The sequence below is a fragment of the Myripristis murdjan genome, chromosome 6, assembly GCF_902150065.1.
Source record: "Myripristis murdjan chromosome 6, fMyrMur1.1, whole genome shotgun sequence".
Lineage (NCBI taxonomy): Eukaryota > Metazoa > Chordata > Actinopteri > Holocentriformes > Holocentridae > Myripristis > Myripristis murdjan.
In genome coordinates, this window is record NC_043985.1 from 10,727,151 (window position 1) to 10,754,227 (window position 27,077).

Sequence of the window (27,077 nt, forward strand, 5' to 3'; positions counted from 1 at the left end):
TAACGCGTGGTTGTGCCACATTAAAAATAGTCCGTGCGAAACACCGCGGATTTATATTTTTATTTCTTTATTTATTAAGCGATTCTTCGAGCCAGGAAAAATTACCCGAGGCAAAAAAAGAATCGAGGTACTCGATTACTTCGAGTAATCGTTTCAGCTCTACTTTATACACACACACACACACACACACACACACATATCTATATCTATATCTATATATATTGCTATAGCTAGATAAAAGTATCAAACCATGTGTTAAAATCCACCAGAATACAGGAAATGGCATTGTATTGTATTATATTGTATTGGTGCAGTTTGACTTTTTGAATTGGGGGGGCAACACGAGGGGAGGGGGTGTCCCCCTCCCCCACGTTAGAGATTTTTTTCAACTGTATTGACCCTTTGCAGACACGTCACAATTATCACGTGACATGGGAGGCGGCGCCATGATGGACGGCAGAAGAACAGTGGACGTCAATTTAAGAAAAGGAGGCGCGTTGTAGTTCGTGACATTTCGTGGTTGTAGATAGTTTTTAATTTACTTTTATGGTGTTAAGATGGTGATTTCCTGCTGTGCCGTGCAGTGTGCCAACAGGCAAGGCTGTAAGCCTAATCTAGCCTTTTACAGGATACCTTTTGATGCAGACAGAAGACAGCGACGGGTAGCTGCTATCAATCGTAAGGACTGGCATCTCTGGCTAGTTTTATTATTCTTTAAAAACAAAATATAAGTTTTGTCAACTTACATCTTTATCTTTAATGCAGTGCAGACATTGCGAATTGCTTGTTCTCCTTGCTCTCGGTGAATGCGCACAATCCTTTCCACAGCAAGTAACAGGGAGCTCCAATGTGTCTGATTGGGTCGGAGAAACTGCAGCTTGCACTCATGTTCCACTGTTTCATGAGCCATGGTTGACCTGCTGGTTTTAGTCCAAAGAGCGTGACATTTTGCAAAAGCAGACCGAGCCAGCTTCTTGTAGGTTTCGTTGTCAGTACCTTCTGCAGCAGTGGCATCAACTGTGGATATAAGATTGAGGAGATGGCATGCACACTTTTGGTGCCTTGGAAGTTGGTACTCAAGGCCTGTATTGTCATCCAGAATAGCAGACACATCTTGATACTGCACCTCTGACTCATTCTCATCTTCTGTTGCATCATCAAGGGTGGAGTCACTCTCCTCTTGTCCATTGGTGGCCTCTTCCTCTTTCTCCTCCTCACCATATAATCGAAAGGCCTTCAGGAAGTTTGAGCCACTGTCTGTTGTCGTCCTGGTCACTTTTTCCCTGATGTGGTACTCCGAATGTATTTCCTCTAATGCAGCAGCAAGGCCATCAAATTTGTGTGAGCCTCTGACACGTCTACAAGCCAATGCAGCAGAGTGCCTCTTCAGTGAGTTGTTGTCTATCCAGTGACAGGTGACACCTAAGTAGCTACGCTGTCTGGCGGACCGGCAGTCTGGTAGCAACATAGTTCACAGCACTCAGCTTTTTGATGATCAGGCTCTTCTTGTGTTTTGCAGCTTCATGTATTCTTGTGCATAATGTTTTCCTTGTCATTACTGTATGAGGTTGCAAGGTTTCAATCAAAGTCTTGAAGGACGGTGTCTCAACCACAAAAAATGGTTAGTTGGCCTCACATATAAAATTTAGCACCAGGTTATCAAGTGTTGCTTGTGTTACCCGTCCTGGGCCAGAAAATGCTGTGATTTTTGCATTTTTCACAGGAGTATCACTGGAAGAGGAGGATTTGCACTTTCGGTGGGACACCAAGTCTGTGTAGTTGGACAGTTTGACAGGGTGAACCTTCTGTGGATAAAATAAAATTGTGAGGATACAGGGAGATCAAGACATTAAAAGAGACTATGACTACGTTTACATGCACACCATATTCCGGTTTGGGTCAATATTCCGGCTAAGGTAAGTGCGCTGTGGCAACTGGAATATTCCCTTTACATGTTACTTGGCATGTTCCCGTGTTTCGGCATATTCCACTCTTTTCACGTAATGCGACACTCAGCCGCGGAGGGCAGCAGTACGCGTATAGGCGTCTAGTCTGCTGGAAATACAGACGAAGAAGTCTTCTTCATCAATGGGAGAAAACACAAATAGCGACAGAAGCTGTCATATTTCTCTTCCCCCATTCATTCATTCAGTGACACTCTAAAGTCTCCTGATAACTCCAGTATTGATAAATACTATCACTTGAGACTGCCTAAACAATGGTAGCTGCTGACTGAGCCATATATGTCTGTGGACTGAGCAACCAAAATTGAAACAAAATCCACACGGTCAAAATGACAGTGTAAGCTAAAAATGTTTTTATTCAACAAAGTTATTGCATAAATAATTGTCAAAACGGTTAAAATGGCAGTCGAGGCCGTTCAACTCACATCAAACTAAGACAAACATTCGCTTATCCACAGCATATTTTTTTTAAACTTACCGCTACATGTTTCCTCAAGTTAGATATTGAGTTTTTAAATGCCGAAATCTCTGTTCGTTTCGGTGAACAAAGAAGACAGCGCATAATGTAGCTAGTATTTCGCACGTTCTGCAACGTGAACATAGTTTTAATATAAGGCCACAGGTGTTCCTCCTCTTCTGCATTGCCGTTGCTGACCGTTGACTCTGCCATCTTCGTTTGATTTGCTCAGACTGACTGAAAAAACTGTAAACTCCCGTCCCACTCCCGCCGCTGAGATTGAGTATGGTCATGTGACGAGGGTGCACGGCTATGGCTACATTTGATTGGTGAAACACAGTCACATGGTTTAGCCTGGCAGATGGCGCTCTCTCTCTCTCTAACAAAATAAAACATTAAAATGATCCGTATGCGGGGGAATAAAAGAAAAGTAACAAGCTCAATGTAGCCTAATGTAGCTGAGTAATAGTACAGTTTTTTCTTCACAAATCTACTCAAGTAAGAGTAAAAGTATAGTGATTTAAAACTACTCCTAGAAGTACATTTTTTTCAAAAACTAAATGTAACGGAGTAAATGTAACTCGTTACTACCCACCTCTGTGCCTCTGCCACACACAGGGAATTTTGCTGAATTTGACATTGTCCTAAAACTTATCTATGTGCTGATTTAGTTCACTATAAATAATGATGGAAATGCTGGAGTTGTGTGGTAACTATTTAATTTGGATTGATTTACTTTTTTTTTTTTTTTTTTTTTTACTCCATCTCCTTTCCTAATCCCTCAGTGGTTCTTTCTCTACAAACTACAAAGAAAAATTAAAGGGTGGGCAGTTTTGGCTGCAAGGTGTAGTCATATTCTCATGTTCCTTGTACACTTGTATACTGTTCAAGTTGATTTTAAACTTGTTTTAATCGTCAGTAGTTAAATAGATTAAAAGCGTGCTGATGTTCATTATCCATACAATACTAAACCTATATTAAAGGGGCAATTATTGTTATCAACCTATGCTGAAGTGCTTACTTTGCATTTTTTGTTGTAACTTCACCCAGCACTTGGTATGCCAGCTGCAAAACATAATTTAGCATAGTGACACAGTTCTTAAAGTGAGGGGAGAAGGTCAGAAGCCAATGGGACAGCAGTGGGGGGAGTAAAGCAGTTTTTAGAAGCTACTGTACAAGGCTGCTGAGCAGACTAGGTTTCAGAGAGAGACAACATATATAAAAGCTGACACTCAGAAATCCCCTCACTTACTCACGGTAACATCTGCACCTTCTATTTGTGTCTGTAAAAACAGCATAAAAGGGAAATGTTCATTACCTAAGACTGACACAGACAGGCAGAAGGTATTCCCCTGTTGGTTCTCTCTATCTGAGTGTAGTCAGGGAAACAAATGTTCTAAACTTCACATTTCACTCGGTGAAATAAATTTATCTAGAAAATGTAGGACAACTGTCTTAGATCAGGAATTGGCCTTCATCTTTGCTTGCCCCATGCAGAAATAGTGGGTGTCCTACTATGTTTTTGCACAAAGGATAATACACTCACTTTATTATGCCCACCTGTACAATCTAATACAATCTAATAAAAGATTTCTGCTGAAAAGCTTGCTTTTCTGCTGCCTATAATAATCAGGTTTTCTTGTCACAGTAATAGGGGTGTTCATTCAATTATATGTTTGGCATTGAGCTCATAGTTAGTGGTGCTGTTGTACTGGACTACATTTTATTGAGATGTATTTCTAGTATTCTGTCCTCCTCATGTATATAAATTTGGAAGCCAAAAAATAGAAACACCTCTCAATATTATGTAGTCCAGTACAAGACCTCTGCAAACAACAACCTCAATAATAAACATAGAATTTAATTTACACATTCTGCAAGATGTCAACAAAAACTGAATATTAGAATTTTCTTACAAGGTAGAATTTATGGTTGCAATAAATTGCATTAGATTGTACTGGCAGACCTAATAAAGCAGACACTGGGTGTATATTCCTTATTTGAGGTTTATTATTGTATTTAGTATTGTGCTCAGTGCAGGTGAATGCAGGGATGGACCAGCTTTGTTACTTTAACACCTTAAAAGTAGACAATGCAGTTTCAAACGGGACAGCACTCCATCTTGTTATGATGTGGTAAAGAAATGCCACTCAATTCTCAAAAGGATATAAAATAGGAATGCCTCAGAATGTCAGGATAACTTTTTTACCCCATTATAACCCAAAATTCAAGAGCATTTCACGCTATTGTTTATGTTTTCAAGCCCATTTGACATCAAAACATTAAATTTAATACAGACATTTAAAAATCTAACTTTAGTATTAAGTTATTAGTATTGGCCTGAACCTGAGGGGTTTAAAACTTCTCCAGCCTCATCCTTAACATTAGTAAACAAAGTGGCTAGCCCTTCCATTTCAAACTGTATAGCCTGCCTTTAACTTGCACTGAATTAACTTTCATTGATTTTTCTTAATGAACTTCATAAAGCAGGCAAAATATGTTTGCCAGGCATGTGCAGATGCAGACCCCAATCTGTGTTTGAGCATCCTCCCAACTAATTTCAAAGTTTCAACTTCCTCCTTGCACTTTCAAACCCCATAATGTCTTTTGAGCAGTCTGTCTTAAGCACTGAGTTACTCTTTAGAAACAATCTGCCAAATATGATTATCTTTTGCCAGCAATTCAGATGAGAGTACAAAGTTAAAACTGGATCCTTTGAACTTGACCTTTGTTTCAGTTATAAAATAATGTGCAGCAACAAAGGAAACCAATTAAGTAAAATGACTGACTTTAAAAAAAATCTATCTATCTATCTATCTATCTATCTATCTATCTATCTATCTATCTATCCCATAAAAAATAAATAAATGAATAAACCAACCAAGACGAACGTGCTATCAGCCCGCAATATTTGAACGCAAGCCGGTGAACTTGCAGCATGAAATCGAAAGTAAAAGGGTTGTCATTGCCTTTGGTTTCGTTTTCTTGTAAACACCCTAACTGCAGAGACATGCGGGCTACATCAACAGAAGGTGAGTGGATTTATTTAGTCTTACACCCTGAATAACTATGGAAAAACAAGCAGTCAGGAGTGTGGTCGTAAACATGTTGCAAAGGTGCACACAACGTGAACTTGAGGCTGCGCAGCTCACTGTGTACCAAAGCTTCATTCGTTACCTCGAATGCCCCGCGCTCATGGTGTGAGCGCAGGGCGAGGGGAACAAAGGTAATCAAAAACTAAGTTGTGACTGTACCGAGAGAATTCATGTTTCATGTTTCATGTTGCAGTTCAGCAGCCAGCAGAGCTCGGTGTTGTAGGCGAAGGGAAAAGCTGCGTTTAAGTAGCAGAGTCCTGAATCGGGACTATAGATACTGCGACATATCTGTGTGCTTTTATTAATAGTAACGCAGCTGTGTTCGTGTATGATCATTAGCAGCGCGCAGTCGGGATGGGCAGATCGATACTGTGGAATCGATACTTTGATACTGACAAGTTACTCATTTGGCATCGATTCCTTTAAAAATATTTATATAATAAAATTATATAAAAACAAAACGTGGATGGCTGCAACAATTCCAAACGTTTTCAGTACTTTTGTATAATATTGTGAAAATAAACACCGAGCTCAAAAACTTCGGTAAAGTTGGAAACAGATTGACAGATTCGAGGTTTGCGGTTCAATAGCAATAGCGAAGCACTTCTCAGACATATATGACAGCTCTATCTAACCTTTGCAACACAGAGAAGCTACTACAACCCCGATTTTATCCAAACGGACTATCCTTTGCGGTCCGTGAATTGTATTGCTCCCTATGAGGCGCTGGCTACCGAGCACGAGTTTAGGGACCGTCTGCAAAGTGCAAAACGGCTACGTTGAGAAGAGTCAATAGCTTTGCTTCTACTCAGTGAAATGCCACCAAATATAACCCACGCACCCATGAATACTTTCTGCTCGTACTACAGCACTTCGTTTTGCCAAAATTATAAGAAAATCAGGGCAATGTTATGTCACAATGACCTGTACTTTTAGGATATTTAACTTTGGGTAATTTTTTTTTATGAATTTTATTTTCAACTAAAGTCAATAGCTCTGCCAGTTCTCGTCCCTGCACCATACTAATGCATCCATGCATGCAGGGTCTCTCCATGGTCCTACTACAGCCATTAGTTTCAGGATATCTGACTTTCTGTAATTTTGGTGAATTTTTATTTCCAGTAAAATTCAATACCTGAAGTAATTTTCATCCATGAGCCATACTAATGCATCCATGCATGCAGGGTCTCTCCATAGTCCTACTACAGTAATTAGTTTCAGGATATTTGACTTTCTGTAATTTTGGTTCATTTTTATTTGTTATAAAATTCAATAGCTCCTCTAATTTTCATCCCTGAGCCATAATATTGCATCCAGGTAAGCAGGTCTCTCCATGGTCCTACTACAGCAATTACTTTCAGTCAATTACACTTTGGCTATTTTTGGTGAATTTTTATTTCCAGTAAAATTCAATAGTTCCTTTAATTTTCATCCCTGAGTCATAATATTTCCTCCACACATACAGGGTCTCTGTATGGTCCTACTACAGCCATCAGTGTCAGAAAATTTTACTTTGGCTATTTTTAGTGAATTTTTATTTCCCAAAAAATTCAATAGCTCCTCCAGTTTTCATCCAGGAGCCATAATATTGCGCGCAAGCAGGGTCTCTCCATGGTCCTACTACAGACATAAGTTTCAGAAAACTGAACTTTGGCTATTTTTGGTTAGGGTTAAATTATTTTAAAAGGAAATAATGCACTTGGACACAGAAATATGTATGTCATGTCATGACCCATGACACATTAAATGTTTTTAATGAATAAAGAACTCTGTCATTCATGACAAAATAGGCCCTCATGACTTTTTCCTTGACTAATTTTGAGTAACTGATTTTAATTGGAAATAAAAATTGACCAAAAATAGTCAAAGTGTAATTGACTGAAACTGAGGTTAGGCAGGGGCACCTGCAAACTGACTGAAACTGAAACTGACCATGGAGAGACCCTGCATGCATGGAGGTATTAGTATGGCGCAGGGATGAGAATTGGCAGACCGATTGACTTTTATTATTGACTCTTCTCAACCTAGTTGTTGTGCGTTTTGCACCTTGCAGACGGTCCCTAAGCTCGTGCTGGTTAGCCAGCTCCATATTGGGAGCAATACAATTCACCGATCGCAGAGCATGGCCCGTTTTGATAAAATCGGGGTTGTAGTTGCTTCTCTGTGTTGCAAAGTTTAGATAGAGCTGTCTTGTGTACGAAAAGTGCTTCGCCGATGAGCTAGTGGCGGTTCTGCCTATGTTGCCGTCCTAGGCGAAATAGTGCCTTGCGTCCTTCCATGTTACTACTCCTACATATCCCGACCCCACCAATCTCCCAGACCGTAACGACAGATGACGGCGCCCCTCCCGCCGGTCATGCTGTGCACGGCACCTTTTCAGCAAGCAGGGGCGCCTGAAGCTGCATTGATAATAGAATAGCGCTGATGATTTTTTATTTTTTATTTTTTATTTATTTATTTTTTTTAATGCTAGTGCCGCCCCCCACGTGACATAAAAAAAATGGAGCCGCAAACCTGGAATCTGTCAACCTGGAATCAACCAATCATGTCTCTGTAGGCAAAACAGTCACCATAGGTTGCAGTTAGCCAAGCTACACTACATTAATGGATGTGCGATGAATGAATGAATAATAATAATAAAAAATAGATAAAACAAATTATGTGTAATGATCTTTTTTCCCTAAAAATGACCGTTATATTATATACTGTTTTATCAGTATCTGGTAAGTATCGGTATCGCATTGAATTTTGAATATTGCCTGTCCCTAGTGTGCAGTTCAATTACATATGTATCACCCCTGCACTCTATGCTTTAAGCATAGAGTCCATGAAAGCTAAGTTAGTTAACATTGAGGGTTTTGTTGTTGTACTTACTAAAAGACACAATAACAGGGGGATAAAACTATATTCACCTATGTGTTGTTACCTTGGAGGCATCGTAAAGGTCAGGATTCACACATATGGAAAAAGATTTCAGTATTTAAATATTTAATGCAAATATTTTTTATTTGCATGCTCTACCACCTAGAATCATAAAATAAAGTAAAAAAAACAATCTCTTTGACAATGTATTAAAACTGAGGAGAAATAATAATAATAATAAAATATGAAGTCCTTTTCATGTACATCAAACAGGATCAGGCTATAATTAATTTTAGTTAAGGCCAGACCCTGGGTTTGCTCTGATATGAGCCCTTTGAATTGGTATTATGCTTAAGTCCATGTGAAAATCGTACAAATCATTAATTGTTTTCACTTTGTTCCACTTTGCTGTAATCACCCCTCCCCCCACCCACCCCTAACAAATTTGCAGGTGCCCCTGCATAAAAAAAAACTCCCCATGCAAATCAGTTGGGTGTTCTTCGTGTTTTGTTTGTTACAGCTGTATATGAGTGTGTTTATGCATATGTGCTTTTGTGTACTTACGCTTGTCTGCATGCTTTTTGCATGTGCCCCAGCTGATGGAGACTGACCATGGAAAATGAGGTTGACCCGGATGAGGAAGATGTGCACTCTGTTTTGGCTCAGGAATCCACCCAACTCTCTCACATCCTCAGCTGTCAATCGCCCAGCGTTATAATGAAGTTGTGTGATATGATGCCTGGCCGTGCCCAAGGGCATGCTGACCCACTGGCCCTCACCAGCTCAGCAGCAGCAGTACAAGAATGCATCAAAGTGATGTTGGAGTACTACAGGATGGGGAACACTGCAGTTTGCCAGAGCTTTTTGCAGAGTGTGTGTATGCTGTGTGAGAACATCCCTATGCACCTGGAGTCCAGACTGATGTCGGTGGCTGGATATGCAACCAGTGAGTATCAGGTGAAGCTATGAATGGGTGTTGATGTGTGGTCCAAGCTGAGCTGGAGTTTTTGTAGTGTGTCTTTGCTATATGTCATGTGAGCATCCCAAATTGCCGATGGCTTCAGGCAGGTACATATAAAGCTGTCAGTACAACACTACAAAAAAATATCAACAGGTCATTAATTATAGTATTGAGTTAAGCAAGCTTTGGAATGATATTTTTCTTAGAACCAGTGAAAGATAATGATATAATTGTGCTACCTATTGGTAGAATTTTTCACTTGTTTTCAGAAAAATTAAGAGTTAGGACTGTATATGTGACAGGGTGAAGATGAGTGAAGAATTACCTGGGAATTTAGTGGGTTAAGGCTTGCAGAGACACAAAAACAATAATAATAATAATAAACATTTTGTGTTGTTTAATTCAAGTTATACTATGACCAAACTCATGTCTAGTTGGAATATAGCATCAAGTGGTATTGATTAAAACTTTACTACTTTGTCTGATTCTACATATTAAGTAGTTTAGAGCAGAAAGCAGTAAAACAGGCTATACATGAAAGCAAAAAAATAACTGCCTGAGTTATCGCATATGGATGCATATTATCTTCCAGGGCTCGAAATACTTTTTTTCTGTTTTCTGCAAAATTGCAAGTTGTCAAACTTTTTTTCTGCAATCTGGAAAAACTTTCTGCAAATACCCAAGCTGTTAGTCCTGCCATACTATAAACTACCTAGCCTGGCAAAGCTAACAACAGCATCATACATGGCTTTGTACATCTTAAGAATGTAGTTTACATTGTGTGAATTAAAGACTGATTATTTCAAATGTCAATTCAGGACTTTTTTTTTTTCGAGTTTCCGAAGGGCTCCGATGTTCGCTGACTTCGGTGCATTTACGTTGAGCTTAGCGGCTTCTTCCCTATTTGGTGTGCTGACTGCGTAAGTGTCACATGGCAGTCATGTGACACTTATGCCCAAAATGGAATCCGGGGACTTTTTTCTGGTTTTCTATGGTGATTCAGGAGGAAAATCTGTGGAATTCTGCGGAGTGATTTTTTTTTCCTTTTAAGGTTTTAGACAGTTATCCAGTACTATAATCAATGTGATTGGAGCAAAAATGAAAATTTTTAACATGCACACATACACACACACACACACACACACACACACACACACACACACACACACACACACTTGCACACACGCGACACCGTTGCACACTACAGAGTAGATGTTACTGACCCAAACCACTCTTCTTTCTGCTGTCGTGTCTTTGGGACTTCAGATGCTCCACAATGGTCTGTTTCCTCATATAATCCACTGAGTGCTGACAAACTTGTACAAGTTGTACAGTACAACACTCCCCTGCTCTCATAAAAATCATTGGCAAATTCATATGCCCTATCTCTGGCAGTGATCCGTGTTGCCTCAGCTCCTCTGCTGTATATTTGATTTTTGACATCTTTTAGTTGTTAAAACAAGTTGTTTTCTCCTCTGTTGTTCCACCTCATGACATGACATTAGCCACAGTCAAAGGGGGGAGGGGCGGGATGCGTTAAGGTACACTGCAACGGGTGCTGCAACACTATTATGTTCAAATTCCGTGGAATTTCAGTGGAGTTTTCATCGGAGCACCGTGGTGGCGGGTTCCATTCGGTATGCTGATGATGAACATCAGCATAAAAGAGTGCTACCTGCGTCTTCCGCACCAATTATTTTACAGGTATTCGAAAATTTTATTAAGAAGAAATCATACTGAAAACTGTTTATAACCATCTTTATTCTTTATTGGACCTATTACAAGCCAGAATGGGTGGAAAAGGACAAAATTACCTGGATTTTTTTGTCTGCAAAATTGCAAGTTGTTTTAATTTTTTTCTGCAATCTTGAAAATTTTTCTCCAAATTGCAGGTTGCAGGTGGGTATTTCGAGCCCTGACTTGAGAAAAAAAATTCTGCACTGTTTTTCTGAATTAACGAGTTAGTTATCTCAAAATTCTGCGAAAATGTTTTCATGAAATAAAAAAATGCCCTATTTTTCTGAACCAATGAGATAACTATATCAAAATGCCAGGAAAATTGCTTCATTAATTCAGAAAAACAGGGTAGTTTTTTTTCCAAGAAAACCTTTCTTGGAATTCTGAGATAATTAGCTTGTTAATTAAAAAAAATAGGGCTGATTTTTTTTTTTTTTTTAATGATTAATTTTCTCAGAATTCTGAGATAATTCCATCATTCTGGAAAGAAACAAAACAAAACAATACAAAACAAAAAAATGCGTTTTTTTTTTTCTCAAGTGAATGCATTATGCTTCTACTAAAGATACAAAAAGGTGCATACCAGAAAATTCAGAAAGTACCTGCCTGCCTGTCTGTCTGTCTGTCTGTGTCTGTCTGTCTTTCTGTCTGACTGACTGACTGTCTCTCTGTTGAGCTGATGCTGTGCCTCCTCCAACAAGAGGACCAGCTTCTCCCAGAAACAGAGGTAGATAACAGTGTGTATCTGTCTTTGTGTGAGAATAGTATAGTAGTCTAGGCCTACAGTATGTGTGTGTGTGTGTGTAAATATATGCATTGTATGTGTGCATGCCTGCATTTGCCACCATAGATGCATGTATATGTGTTTTATATTGATGTTATATTTTTTGTTCAGCTTTATTCACGTAGACATGCTTATATGGCCATCTAAGCTCAATGCTCAATGTAATATCACAACTTTCTTGATTCAAATTTACCTAGATGGTCCAGGAATTTGAACCAGCAACCCTCTTCCAGTTAATTAAACTTTAAACCATCACCACGCATGTAGTTGAGCTTGTGCTTCTTTGGGTGTGTTGTATTTGCATAGTATTCCCTATTTCCAGCACAAAATGTAGCTTAGATGAAAGACATTACTAAACTTAAATTAAGTGTTAGGCATGTGACATATGGCACCATCTCAGTCGAAACAGTGGATCTTCAGTGCTGGTAATAATGAAAGCTATACTTTGCTATTATAGCACTTATGGTACTCTGTTTTTAACACTTTATAAAAATGTGACTATTGTCACATTGTTACGGTCTAATTATCAAAAAGCATGTTCAGCATTCATTCTCTACAAAATGCTATTTAAAGATGCTTTTGTTATTCCAAGATCATAATGTTATCCACATTGATTCTCTCACAGTTTCTAGTTACTGCTTAGGGAAAAGAAAATCTGGCCTATTGCTAAAATATTGTGTTTTTCATGCCTTCGTGGTTGTGTGTTGTTTTTCATGTAGATCTATGGAGCTCCTTGCTCTATACTTTTTATGTATTTCTGCCTCAGTGTTCTTTATCATCTGCTCATATTTTCTTAGCAGAAACTGGCAGGTGCTGCATTTTACAGGCTGAGGCACCAGCGGTGGAATCTTTGGTGTCTTTGTTTTTGAGTCAGATGTTCCAAAGCAGATTATGCATCGCAGACACATTGAAGTGAAAGAGAAAGAATATAGCACTCCTACCACAAAGCTTGCCCAACAGCGATTAGCACGTTCATCCAGTATTGTAACATTTCTGTTTTACTTTACTCTGGGATTCCCCTGCATTTCTTCCAGTGCTTTGCTTTCATTATTGCGGATGATTTACAAATCATCTGTAGTTACACTGGTAGTGAGGAGAAAAAATGCATGATTTGTGCTGCACTCGTCTTTTTGTTATACTCTGGTATTCCCCAGTATTTCCCTGTGTGTTTTGCTGCACTGTAGATGCTATTGAAAGGGGTGGCCCCAGCTTTACAGTTGAGACATCTTCATCGTCACCTTCACAAGAGCAAGCCAGCAAACGCCCACGACTTGGTAGGCAGATGCACAACATGTAAACTTTATTACCCTGTGGCTACCTTTATATGTACAAAGTAATCTGGCTACCACTCTGCATATGAAGTCTTATTAAGGTTTTTCACATCTACCTTTGATACCCTGCAATTGAGCAGCTGTGCTAGAATAAATAATTTAACATAATTTTCCTGTCTGCCACCACCTCTTTGGCTGAGCAACACCATTTTTGATAAGGGAACAATGATGATCCCAATAATAATAATCATAATAATAATAATAATAGTACTGCTCAATAATAGGTACTGCTCACTATCATCTTCCAGTTATTCACTCATAATGGTGGTTATTAACCCTCTCTGTCAACTCAGGACTTTACAAACAAGCTATCAGCAGTTTTATACTACAGGACCATTTTTTTGGTAAGAGGCAAAATGGAAAGCTCCAGAGCAGTGCATTTCAGAAAAGATCCCCTTAAGGAAATTAGGTATTTGCAGAGGTATGATTCAGGGGTGAAAAGGAAACATAATGTAAACACACAACTATAATAAAAACAGAGTAATAAATCATAAAATAATAAATAATAGATAGTAAAATATTAAAATGATTAATCAATGACAGGAGTAGACTGTAGATAGCTGTGGGGTTATGTAAATGTGATGCTCAGAACATTTACATAACTGAAAAGTAATGTTGCTACCAAGTGTAGACATGATTGTTTTAGGGAAATTGCAGAAGAATGCGGAGGTAAGTAGGCTTAAATAGGCTCTCATTTAAAGGCACAGTAGTCATGCTTTATTTTGACACAAAATTTTGCCATCACATTGTGGCTGTGAAAACATCTCATTGGGCTAAATTCTATATCTTTATGCTACAGTCTTTTCATTTGTTTTCCAGTCAGCACACTAGGTGAACTGATGACAAAGAAAAGTACACCTTTGATTATTCTAATAACATGCACACTATTGGTGATGTAGTGAACTCAGTGGATAGTTTTTACTGATCCCTCACCACTCTCAGACTACTGGGAGCACTACAACACTGAGGTGAAGGGTGCGCTGCTGAGGAGGTGGGAGCGACTGAGGAACCGTCTGGTGAAGGAGGTCCAGCTGGAGGATGTATGGGTCAGCCCAAGACATGCAAACAGAGGCAGGGAGAGGCCTGATCAGACTCCTTGGCCAGGAGACAGGGGGAGCAGAACACCAGGTTAGTATGGCTTGTATAAGACCCACTGATCTGACAAGCGCAGTGTGGAAAATCTGTGTTTTGTACTATGGGTTGGCCATATGATTAATCACTATTTATCAACTAAATTACTATAGTGTCTCTAATGCATTCCATGCATTTCATTCATTTTCCAAACCACTTATCCTCGTAAGGGTCACGGGGGGTGCTGGAGCCTATCCCAGCGCTCATTGGGCAGAAGGTAGGGGAAACACCTTGGACAGGTCCCTGGTCCATGGCAGGGCAAACCAGTGTTAATTTTGACAGCCATTTTAATTTTAGTCTTAGTCTTCTTGACGAAAATGCTTATTAGTCTTAGTCACATTTTAGTCATTGCTATCCTTAATAGTTTTAGTCTAGTTTTTGTTGAGGAAAATTAGAAATATTTTAGTCCAGTTTTAGTCATTAGCTGCAGTTTTTAAAAAAAAATCATGACATTTTTTGAATATTTTTTAACATTTTTAACAAATATTCTCTAATATGGTGGATCCTGGCACAAAATATTTTCAAATGGGGGTCCAAGGCCAAATACATAACAATGTAGGGGTCCTTGACGTGAAAAAGTTTGAGAACCACAGCTCTGTTCGCCGCGCGTGTCCGGCGTATGACACAGTATAAATGAGGCTGTAGGCATGGTGGCTCAGCCACACTGTGGCTGCACCAGATGCATTCTCAACCAAACAAGTCACAGGATGCATTGACCAGATTTTGAGGTTTTGGCAGACAGATTGCACACATTTGGAGGGAATGATGCATTTTGAAAGTCCACTACACCACCTACTAACAAAATCCCATCTTGTCTCGTCTCATCATGACAAAAATACACACCTCTTGTTATGTTTCCGTCATCAAAGAGCTATTTTTAGCTTATCATCGTCCCATCTTCGTCATGAAAAAAAGGGTCGTCAACATAAATATTTTGTCATCATAAATGTTGACGAAAGTAACACTGGGGTGAACAGACAAACAAGCACCTATGGGCAATATATCAATATTATATGGATCTCTTGATGAAACAGATATCTGGGATTTGGACATTGTATTATTGTGATATGGCATTAGTGTTGTCTTTTACTGGTTTTAAAGGCTGCATTACATTAAAGTGATGACATTTTCTTAACTTACCAGACTGTTCTAGCTGTTCTATTATTTGCCTTTATTCACTGTATTGTATAGGCAATAGTGTTGATACCCGATCCAGGCACATTGGAACCTGTCAAGATCCAACAGGTCAGGCCAGGTTCGGACAAATATTTAGAAATTACCTACTGTTAATTACCTACTGTCTGTTCTGGGCAACTTCCTGTACAGTGCTGGCGTTTACTTGATAAAGGCAACATGTAGGCTAATTCAAGCAGAAAATGTAACCGAGCAATGGAGGACATTGGTTCCATGCTCTCAGGCTCCGGCCAGGTTCAGACAAAAATATGCGGCCCAATTTGCACTCTTAATAGGCATTACTTTATTAATTAGGCTTTACTTTATTTTTTTCATCAGAAATCTCATTGTGTAAATGTTTTGTGAAAGCACCAGTGGTCATCTCTACAATATCATCACAATATAGATATTGAGGTGTTTTGTCAAAAGTATTATTTTCATTTATTTATTTATTTTCATTTTATTTTACCTATATTGTCCAGCCTTACCATATGGACATAATATGTTCTGCCAACACATTATTAAAATCATCTGTGTAATGTTCATACTTGTTGACTAAAGACACAATTTCCCCCCCAAATATTCAGATCTTTATGGAGATTATGGGTCTGTGGAGGCCCGAGTTACACTGGACTCCTTCCTCCAGGGATCTGCAGGGCAGGTCACAGTTTTGTTGGGCAAGGCTGGATCAGGCAAGACTCTGCTCATGTCCTGTCTAGGGCGACATTGGGCACAGGGCCTGGTATGTCTCCTGTTTTATGCGTCATCTTGTAGCTAGCATGTCATCAGCAGAATGTGGTAATTATGTTTATGAAATATTAGAATTACATATCAGAATGCCTTTGTAGATTTTCTTTCCTTCCTTCGTACCTCCTCATCTCTGTCTTTTTCTTTCTCTCTCTCTCTGTCTCTCTCTCACTCTGTCTGTCTCTTTACTTCTTTCTCCATGTCTCACTTCATCTTTCCCATTATCCAGGGCCCTATCCCCTCATCCTACCTCTTCATCCTGCTCGAGTTTCGTCAGCTCAACCTGCTGTCCCACCGTCTCTCTCTGTCTGAGTTACTATTTCAATACTTCCTGCCTCTACCAGGGGACGATGAGAAGGTATGGAGTTCCAGAAATAATAGTGGCTGATGAGAACAGGAATTTCCTGATATGGTAAAGTGAAAGTCACTATTTTAATGGGATCAGTGTCCACAGAATACATTCAGCACAGCACATTAAAGTCATCATTAAATGAAAAATAACTTTTTAATCTCATGAGCTAAATTTAGCTCTGCCATAGTATATGCTTATTTAGCATTAAGTAACAAAAATGTACAGTTTTATTATTATGCCTCTGCCGTGGCCATTTTTATGAACACGATATCTCAGGAACGCCTTGAGGGAATTTCTTCGAATTTGGCAGAAAAGTGTACTTGGATTCAAGGAGAGAGGTCAAGGTGACCTCACACAACACATTTCTGGCCATAACTCAACAGTTCATACACTAATTATGACAAAGTTTAACACAAATGTCCAACAGGAAAAAATGATGAAGTCATGACATTTTATATCCAAACGGTCAAAGGTGAACTTCACTGCGACATAATAACATCATGGTCTTCAGAAAGACTTTTCTGGCCATTATTCCACACCATATCTTGGCATACTGCATCTGACATACTATGTATTGGGACATACTAATTATTTTTTTTCCCCTACTAAATAGTATGGTAGTACGGGTATTGGAACGCAGGGCAGGACTCGGTTTTGCTGATATTGAGTTTCACAGACCACAAAGAGGCAGTATTTCAATTTTTCTTTTATTTTAATGTTAAAATTTCATTACTTTTACCTCTTGGAATGTTAAATGGTGACCTCATGCTGATCCAAGACATGGAAAAAAATTCAAATTGAAATCAAGCAAAGTTACTTTTATCTCCCTAATTGATATCCCATAGGTTTACATTTTTCAATGATCCCGCCCTTTGTTATGCCTCACAGGAAAGTCATCAAATTATAGACATAAGATGCTCATAAAGAGATGTTTTATGGGTGTTTCATGCAATTCTCTTGTTTAGAGAAAACTAAAGCAAAGTCCCCATTGCATTTTGACACACTATTACAAATGCAACGCCTCCTGTAATGAGTACATTCTATCCATTTTTTTAATCTTAAAATTTAAGTAGGTCTATTGCTATGGTATCTTTGTCATTCTTACACTATGTCCTTTTTTGAGCAGAGAATGGTTTTGGATTACCTCCTTTCCAACCCAGAGCAAAGCTGTTGGGTGCTGGATGGCTATGATGAGTTTCACAGTAAGATCACCAGAACAGAAACACAAGGAAACAGAGAGCTGTTGGACCCACAAATGCTGCTGCCCATTGAAGAGCTTATCTCAGGGTTGTTAAGTCGTTGGATTCTCCCAGGATGCACCTTGATAGTCACCTGCCGTCTGCGTGATTTTGTGGACTTGGAAGAAATGGCCGATAATGTGGGGGAGCTGATGGGGTGGGAACACCATGATGTCAAGGAGTACATTGAGAGTTACTTTGGTGTAAAAGGTGAAAACCTCTATTTATTCACATTACCGTTGTTGTAGGGTTGCATAATTAAGCAATTCAATAAGATATCACCTATAGCTATATGATTATTTTGAGTGACTGCGACTGTCACCTACATGCTAAAAACAGAGGTGAGGAGGACTATGAATTGGCTCTTTTTCTCTCTCTTTATGTTTTCGTGATAAGTAGACTGCATTATTAGATGTCAACTTGAAATGTTTATCATCTCCTAGTCCAAGTTGCCATTGCAATGTATGTCAAGAGTTGTAATGTGATTTCTATTTTCTTTTTCTTTTCTTTCTTTTTTTTTTTTTTTTTTTTTTTTTTTTTACAAATTGCACAATCCTGCATTGAAGGATTTGTTAACCTTCTTCTAGTTAATTGAGAGAGGGTCTCTCCAGGTGCCAAGTGTGCTGTAGTTTCTGTCGTATTTGTCATCCTTGAGAGTCCAAAAATCGGGAAATCTTTTAAAGGTGTTGGTGATTAGTGATGTCTAAGATATCATTTTTTTGCATTATGATGACTTTTCAAGCATCTAACTATGAAAATACACTACAAAAAATCTAGGCCCTTTATAAAATGGGAAAAAAGAGGAATTCATCTCACACATCACTAAAATTAAAATGATCTTCTTGAATCTCATTGGAGACCTGCACATGTGTCAGATGCTAAAGAAATAAAATTGTTTTCTACTAATATAAAAACCTGTCTGGATAGACTTAAGATAGACCTATTAAGACACCACAGATTAGTAACTGAGTTCTATTTAAAATGGGCAAAAGTTATGAAATTTGTATTCACAATTGCCATAAAATTTGGCTCCCCAGAATCAATTTGAAAACATAAGGTTACAGAAAATTTGAACATGAGTAATTGATGGTGAACTCACACAATTCCACTTGTACTGTGTGTACATTATGAAATGTTATTTAACTAACTTAAATTTTAACTTTAAAGGACATGCAACAAGCAAAGCTGTTGGGGAGCAGGCAGTGGATCTCCTCCTGTCTAGCCGACACCTCCTTGACATGTCCTCCCTCCCCGCCCTCTGCAACATCTGCTGTGTCTGCCTGGAGTACTTACTGCTAGGAGAGAGAAGAGACCAGTATAGACAAAGACAAGAGGAAAATGGAAGCAAGAGAAGAGAAGAAATGAGAGGACGAGGAGAGAGAGAAGCACAGCATGGAGACAGCACAAATGTACAAGAGGGCAGCGCAGGAAGGAGTGAAGAAAGAAAGCAAGAACAAGGAGGAGGAGGACATGAAGATGTAACAAGCCCCAGGGCTAATGGAGGAGCAGAGGCAGTGCAGATACCCCTCACCCTTACGCAGGTCTACCTCACTGTTCTTGGGGCATTTCTGAGCCAAGGCCCTTGGACTGGAGATGATAGAGGAGGAAGGGCCACAGATGATGAGGCCAGGTCCACAGCACCTCTACAGAGGTAGGTACAAAACAAGAGGAACACTTTATGTTTGCAATGAGTAAATTCATGGGGTTAATCTAATGTTAGGCTTGATTCTGTTAAATCCACCTAAGTGATTTAGATTAAGGGAAAGAAGATCCAAGGAGTTCTAAAGAAAGACCTGAGACAGTTGGGAAATGGATTATGGAAAAGAGACTGCAACTCAGTACAGGCATGGCTGCATAGTACAACGAATATGTTATCTTGGCCTCAAATAAAATTATTTCAAGATATGTTAAGGCAGGGATACTCAAATACCTGAACCTGGGGGCCACTTTAGGAAAATGGCAAGGGACCAGGGGCCAGTTGATAAAATGACAACATTAATGACTTGATTACTTCTGTCTTTCATTTGTTTTATTTTCACAAAACATATCAAAAGGTAAGTGCAATGATAGTCTTTTGTGGCTTGGCTTTTCATTTCTATTATGTCCATGACACAGTTTGTAATCAAATGAATTTGCCACATTTTTCCCCAATATTGAATAATTTTGTAAGTACAATTTGCACATTCAACACAAACAACTTTTTACATGAACAACAAATGTACATGAATTGCTTTCTGTACGTCTGTCTGCTGTCAAGTGGGTTAACACTTAAGATACCTGAGCACATCTCTTTCAATTGCTTCACAAAGAGTCATTTATGGCCTGGCCCACATTCAACACAAATCTTTTCTGAGTGAGGGCAGTCTTGCCTGTTTGGATGAGTTACTAATTATATACTAGTAATGTAATTAATAAGATAATATCTTTATTACAATTTAAAAATATTAATAATTTTAATATTATTATTTTGTGTTTTAACATTTTATTTTTATTGTTGATTGATTGCTTGGGGGGCCAGTCAAAATTGCGTTACAGGCTGGAACTTTGAGTATCCCTGTGTTAAGAGATCAGAGGCACTAAAGCGTATATTTAAAATGTTAAAATGTTAAAATGCTGTTTGAGAAAGACAAGGCAGTAATTATAGACCTTGCTTCCACATTTAAGTGCATATGTTGAACTGACTCTGATTGATTCTCTTTTTTCCAGGGTTAGAAATCAAACTTTGGAGAAACTCATCAGATATTTTGTAGAGTTGTATCTTTATTCAACTCTTTATAAATCCAATTGATATCACAGCCACTCATCTCAGTCTCTCCCACTCCATCTTCACTGCTGCCCTCTGCTCCCAATGCATTGCATTTTAGTTGTGTAATTATAGGCAATGAAACTCTGGGTACCATCATGCAAGAGGAAAGAACCGCAGTGATTGGGAAAGTCTGTTCTGTTATGTAATTTGTTCTGTACACTCATAATCAACGTTTTTTAATTACATACATCACTTAATTTTTAATGTGGTCAGTTTTCATTTTCATGTGAACTTTATAATGTCAAGAATAAATTTGGGCTGGGCTATATATCAATATAATATCAATATTGTGATAGGAGAAAAGTTATCTGAGATTTTGGATATTGTGATGTAATAATTTTTTTCCTGGCTTAAAAGGCAGCATTACAGTAAAGGGACATGGTGTTTTCCAACTTAGTAGACTGTTTGAGCTGTTCTGTTATTTGCCTTTACCTGCTTGGTCATCATGTCCACATTACTCATGATTATCAAAAATCTCATTCTAAAATTATTTTGTGAAAGCACCATCAGTAATCACTACAGTATCATCACAATAGGGATATTTAGGTATTCGGTCAAAGATATTGCAATATTTGATTTGTCTATATTGCCCAGCCCTAATATGAAATACAAATATAATTAGTGAAATGGTGATTGAATGCAAAGTGAATGTATGATTCTTGTCACTACCTGCATCCAGTACATTACTGATGACTCTGAGGCGATGTCGGTCTGTGGTGGATGAGTTGAGTCTCCTGGCCTGGAGAGGTTTAGAGGAAAGCAAGATTCTCTTCATGGAGCAAGACTTTTCTCCGGATGTTCTTGAGTTCTCCGTGAGGACAGGACTCCTCTTACAGGTAAAACCTGGATCAGAGTAAGGATGCAAGAGTCCAGTAGTAAACATCAGAATCCGCCCAATATTGAAGTGAAATGCCAGCTCAAATATTTGTGATACTGAACTACAATCATCTGTAATTTGCAACATATCATGCAACAGAATCAGCTAAGAGACATTTTATAGACCATCTGGGATTATCTTTTACTTTTACTTTTGAAGTTCAGATTCAGTAGAAGCTATTCAGCATCAGATCTTAATAGGTGTTAACTGTTTTGATGCAATGATAAAAACGTGCCCCAGTTACAGAGGTAAAAACCTGAAGAATGACTTCATACCAGTAGGACAGCCTTCCATGGTTTGCACCTGTATTTAAGAAAAGGTCTCAGAATTAAATCAGCACCAATACTAACAGTTTTGTACTTTGTATCTGAAAAAAAAAGAAAAAAAAGAAAATGGTATCAGTGCATCCCTACTTTTGTGTGTTTGTATGTGTGTTTGTGTGGATTTGTGCACCCATGTGGTACTTAAACAGCCATCATATTATATTGCTTTTGAGCAAATTAAGTTGATGAGTGGTGTTTTTATTAGTCATATTTGTCAAAAACCTCTTTTTGTCTGTCAGGTGGAGCTGAGACATGAGGAAAGGGTCCCAGCCTACTGCTTCGCTCATCTGACAATACAGGAGTTTCTGGCTGCGCTCAGAATCATTACCAGTGATGATGTTACTGAGGCACAGCTTAAGAGGAGGTCAGAATACATACTTAAAAAATACTTAAAAATGTTCCTTTAACAGTATCCACAACGAAGAAGTGTAGGACTCACACATTGGTTAATTTCAGTGATAAGCCTGAGCAAACCATGACATCATTGTGTTTCTCAGATGTTCTTTGGAACTGTGAATTAGATCAGTTGGCTTTTCTAAAATGGATCCAGGATGGGACCTTGTCTTGAAATTATCTGATACAATCTGATCTGATACAAAATAAACCTAGGAGATTTCTGTCCAAATCCAAGTTCTAGTAGTTTAAAGTAAAGTAGTTTAAAGGTTCAAAATTTGCCCAAAATGAGCATTGTTCAAAGTACATTTGACCTGGAAAATGACACATTGTCCAGAAGAGTCCTGTTGGATTTGATCATAAAAAGTCAAAATTTTAATACAGGAACCATGCCAAATCTGTTACATGAAGTAACTCAGATGGACAGTTCTGTAAAGGGACACAGTTGCTCATGCAATTTTAGCTTAATTTAACCAAACTACTGATCTTGCTCCTTCTCTTGCCCCGTTGCTCCCACAGATTCAACCTAAAGACTCGTTGGACCACCAAGTCAGACCGAAAGACGGTCTTTACTGACTCTCTGCACATCTATTTGTGTGGTCTTGCTTCATCACAATGCACTAAATCTCTGGCTGTGTTAGCTAAAGGTTGTGTTGGACCGAGAGCCCTGAAATGGGTCCAAAAACGGCAAGCCCTGGTTGTGAAACTGCTAAAAAACCTGTCTGGCAGCAACACTCTGACAGGGCTAAAGGTAGATTGAATTAAATTTGATGAGATTATGAAAAATTGGATTGGACTGGTTGTGACTTCATGCATTTATTGCTGTATGTTTTTCTGTCTCTATCTACTTCTCTTGTCATCCATCTATCCATTCGAACATTCTCTCAGGTATTACAGCTTTGCCACTGTGTCCAGGAGACTCAGGACTGCCAACTGGCAAAGGAGGTTATGGGTACAAGACCCATACTGGAGCTACGTAACATCCGCCTGTTGCCTAGTGATATTGATGCACTTGCATTTGTGGTTGGCTCAGTTGGTGACACTGGTGTTGGTTTGGACTTTGGAGCATGTTCAATGGATGCGGAGTGTTTGGATGTCCTGTCAAACTGTCAGTACATCTACTACCTCAGGTAGACTAAATAATGTATCATATCCATGAGGGGCACCACCTATGAGATCATAAAATGTGAATGACAACACATGTATCTCACTGTTTGTCCTCAGTTTTCGCAGTCGCAAGTATAATGACAAGTTTGCCGAGAAGCTGTCCTCCATTTTGCCCAAAGTGACAACTCTGAGAAAACTAGAGTGAGTTTCAGATTTTTGCTACACCTGTTCTTCCCTTTACCCCACCTGTCTTTGCGCTACGCTTCAAAAAGCATCCTCCTTAACAAGTCATTTTGTCTTGTTTTCCTTAAAAGAGGGTGAAAAAACAAGGCTTAAAAAAATCTGTCAGTGGGATTATACAATCTCAGTTGTTTCCAATGCTAATCAAGTTGTTTCAATAATTTTCTTGAATTGAGAGTTATATTCCAGAAGATTAATTGATATAATATATAATATATGATATAATATTTTGAGCCATTAATTGATTATAACAATTACAGTCAATTAATTTTCTGCCGATTGACTAATTGAGGTACTGAAACAATAAGTTGATAAATCTTATCGTTTGCTAGAGAAACAGTGCTAGAGAAACACAACACATAAAAACTTAGGGCCTGCTCACATTAGGGCCATTTGCTCTGTATCATAGTAAAGCAAAAATGCCCCTCTCCCCAGTGCCCGGCTGGCCCACACTTACATTAGCTAAAGCCCAAATGCGCCCAAGCGCGATTGCCCCCGGTATGCACGTCATCACGTTGAAATACAACAACAGGCATGGTCCGACGTCATCATAAATCAATATAGTTCAAATACATTCATCATGTCTTCCTTTTAACTAAAAGATGTTTTTGTTTCTTTTAATCAGACATAGGTTAAGGGATGTTTATTTACCTTGACAGTTTCGAAGGTAACTTCAGAAAGCGTCCAACTGACAGCCGAAGTGGCATGTCACCTGGCTGCTACATTCAACCGGGTGGCCGTGCACACCGTGTGGTGCCGCAGACGGCCCACCTGATGCCGGCCGGTGCCGCGGCCGGCACCGCACCCACCTGGTCAGGTCTGCCGGATCTGACAGGTGCGCGGTGCACACAGACTGCCATACCTTTCATCATAAATCAACTTTTGTCTATGATTATTGAATACGCAATGTGGCCATTCGCCGGTAATCGTGCTGCATGCATTAAACAATTTTGCTGAGGCAGGAGAAAAGTTGCATGATTGTCATATCCACGTATGATTGTCATATCCACGTTCGCACGCTGCGTGCGTGACCGTGCATGTGCTTGTGCATCAACGCCCGTACCGTGCTGGAGCACACCCTCTCCAACCGTGCCAGAGCGGGGGAAGTATACTGTATTCAAGCACGAAGCGGAGCGATCATTTTAGGGTCAAATGTGCTTGGGCGTGGTACAAACTTGGTAATGTGAGCAGGCCCTTAGACTCACTTGCAGCGAAACCAGTGTGTCTGTCCTTTGGTTTTTCCTTTACCATCTGTCCTGAAAGTTCTGTCCTGGTCTTTCCTGGTATTTTGTGGATGAACAGTGATGTAGTAGAGGTGGTATATGGCTGATTTTCTAATTTTCTGAGCATTTAGAGTAGACCCACCCTATCAGCATGGTCACCATTGAAATGAGGTGTATAATAGAAGTAAGTTAATGATGGACTGATTGTGTTTATCTTCACAAGGTTTTCCGGTGCCAGTCTGACTGATTTGGGAGCAGCTAAACTTGCCTCGGCCCTACAGAACTGTCCGAACATCACTGAAATCAAGTATCAAACTATCTGTTGCTCTAAAAACATTTTATACAATGATACTGTTCTTGTAGTGCCATCATACCATTCTATCATACATATTGCCATCTACGACTAATTGAATGGTTGGCTGAGAAATCTGTTGGACGTATGTACAAGTCTGAAGAGTGTGGAACTGTATTTAAATACATTGCATCCTGGTTAAATTTCTGTCTCTTAGGCTCTAATTATCAGGGTTGACATGGGAACTAATTGAATTTATTATAATCATCCTAATAATGATGTTGTGTGTTTCTGTTACAGTCTGAGTGACAACAACCTGACAGACCAAGGGATCAAATTCGTAGCAGAGATCTTTGATAAACTACCAAGTCTGGCCTCTGTAATGTAAGTACATGTTCAGCTGCACTAGCAGGTGTTACATTTCATATCTGGTGAGAAATTCATCACATTTTTAACATGTGTTTCAAGACTTTGCTGTTTTTGCCTAAAAGTTTGTGTGTGTGTGTGTGTGTGTGTGTGTTCCCTGCAGGCTGGGTGGAAAACACAGCTCTTTGGAGGGAGTTAACTACCTCATAGAGAAAATGACTTCATGTGTGAATATCCAACAAGTCCATGCTGAGTATGAACATACAGACACACACTGGCTATACACACTGGGCTGGGTATCACTGTGATTTGGAAATGGTACCAGTTTTTATTAAGACTCTTTTTTTTTTTTATTACTTTATTTTTAATTTGCTTTCACATAAGAATCACATAAAAAACTAAAAAAAAAAACAAGAATAAAAAAAAAACTCAAAACAAACAAACATGGAAGGATATGGATTGTCCTTTCTCCCCGAGACTTTCAAAGTATAGTCCTGTATATATTCAGTGAATCACTCCTTTATCTTGCCGTTGACATGTAAATATTGTCAAGTTCCCCCATTTCTCCCGACATTGTTCCTCTTGAGTCCTTATCCTATGAGTTAACAGTTCCATATCATATATTGCACCAACAATTTTCAGCCATCCTTCTTGTGTTGGTGGTTATACCTTGTACCATCTGCTTGTAATGCCCTTTTTACAGGCTGCCAATAATATTTTGAGCAAATATCTGTCTTCTCTTAACACAACATCTCCTGTCATATTACCAAAGTACAGTAACATACCCAAAACTGTACAGTTTCAGGGAACAGCCAAAATACATGGGAATGGTCTACATTTGTTGCCCCACATTGCCTCCAACATGGTTGTGCTAGAGACAGATATCTGCTCTTAATTTTGGGTGTAGTAAAGAATCTAATCACATTCTTCTAGCAATGTTCTCTTCATGTACGTGAGGATGTTATAGTCCATTGTGTTCTCCAAATTTGCAACCATTCATCATCTGTTATATTCACACCTAATTCTTCTTCCCATTTCTGCTTCACACATAATGTTGTGATTCCCTTTCTCTCCATTAGATGTTTATATAATGTAGATATGATTCTAAATTTCTAAATTATGGCTCTAATTATTCCATTCTTATGTATATTTACACTGTGCTTTATTTCTCTGTCATAGTAGTCCCTTAATTGCAAATGTCTGAAATGGTCTAGGTTGTTTAATGAATAATTCTGTTTCAACTCTTGGAAACTCCAAACTCAACATTTCCATCTTTTATCACTGTACATAGTGCTGTTATACCACTTGGGATCCATTGTTTGAACCTCTGGTCAAGGGTGCCTGGGGTAAAATCTTTGTCATAGGCTAACCATCATAGTAATCTGAGCTCATTCTATAATCTATATTTTCGTACTAGATTAAACCGTACGGTTACGTTGTAACCTTTGTTCTCTGAGTGAAGAGACTATCTCTCCAGCTCCGTACATATGGAATATGTAACGGAGTGGAGAGATAGTCTCGAGACGATAGAGAACGTACGGTTACGTTGTAACCTTTGTTCTCTGAGTGAAGAGACTATCTCTCCACTCCGTTACATATTCCATATGTACGGAGCTGG

General features: G+C 38.9%; 1 protein-coding gene across 2 annotated transcripts in view; it reads left to right on the plus strand.

Annotated features, from left to right (window-relative positions):
• Positions 1-5,424: 5,424 nt before the first annotated feature.
• Positions 5,425-27,077, plus strand: part of nlrc5 (NLR family, CARD domain containing 5) — a 55,093-nt gene continuing 33,440 nt past the window's right edge. Inside the window, exons 1-17 of one of the 2 annotated variants that reach the window (XM_030052992.1) lie at positions 5,425-5,453; positions 8,975-9,324; positions 11,753-11,803; positions 13,045-13,134; positions 14,134-14,319; positions 16,083-16,237; positions 16,472-16,600; positions 17,721-18,042; positions 19,000-19,483; positions 21,318-21,474; positions 22,078-22,202; positions 22,751-22,982; positions 23,120-23,361; positions 23,456-23,539; positions 25,025-25,108; positions 25,394-25,477; positions 25,623-25,712. In XM_030052992.1, the coding sequence (XP_029908852.1) occupies positions 8,991-9,324; positions 11,753-11,803; positions 13,045-13,134; positions 14,134-14,319; positions 16,083-16,237; positions 16,472-16,600; positions 17,721-18,042; positions 19,000-19,483; positions 21,318-21,474; positions 22,078-22,202; positions 22,751-22,982; positions 23,120-23,361; positions 23,456-23,539; positions 25,025-25,108; positions 25,394-25,477; positions 25,623-25,712 (2,849 nt within the window). In that variant the 5' untranslated portion in view covers positions 5,425-5,453; positions 8,975-8,990. The remainder of the gene's footprint in view (positions 5,454-8,974; positions 9,325-11,752; positions 11,804-13,044; positions 13,135-14,133; positions 14,320-16,082; positions 16,238-16,471; positions 16,601-17,720; positions 18,043-18,999; positions 19,484-21,317; positions 21,475-22,077; positions 22,203-22,750; positions 22,983-23,119; positions 23,362-23,455; positions 23,540-25,024; positions 25,109-25,393; positions 25,478-25,622; positions 25,713-27,077) is intronic. The other variant, XM_030052994.1, reaches the window with a different exon arrangement.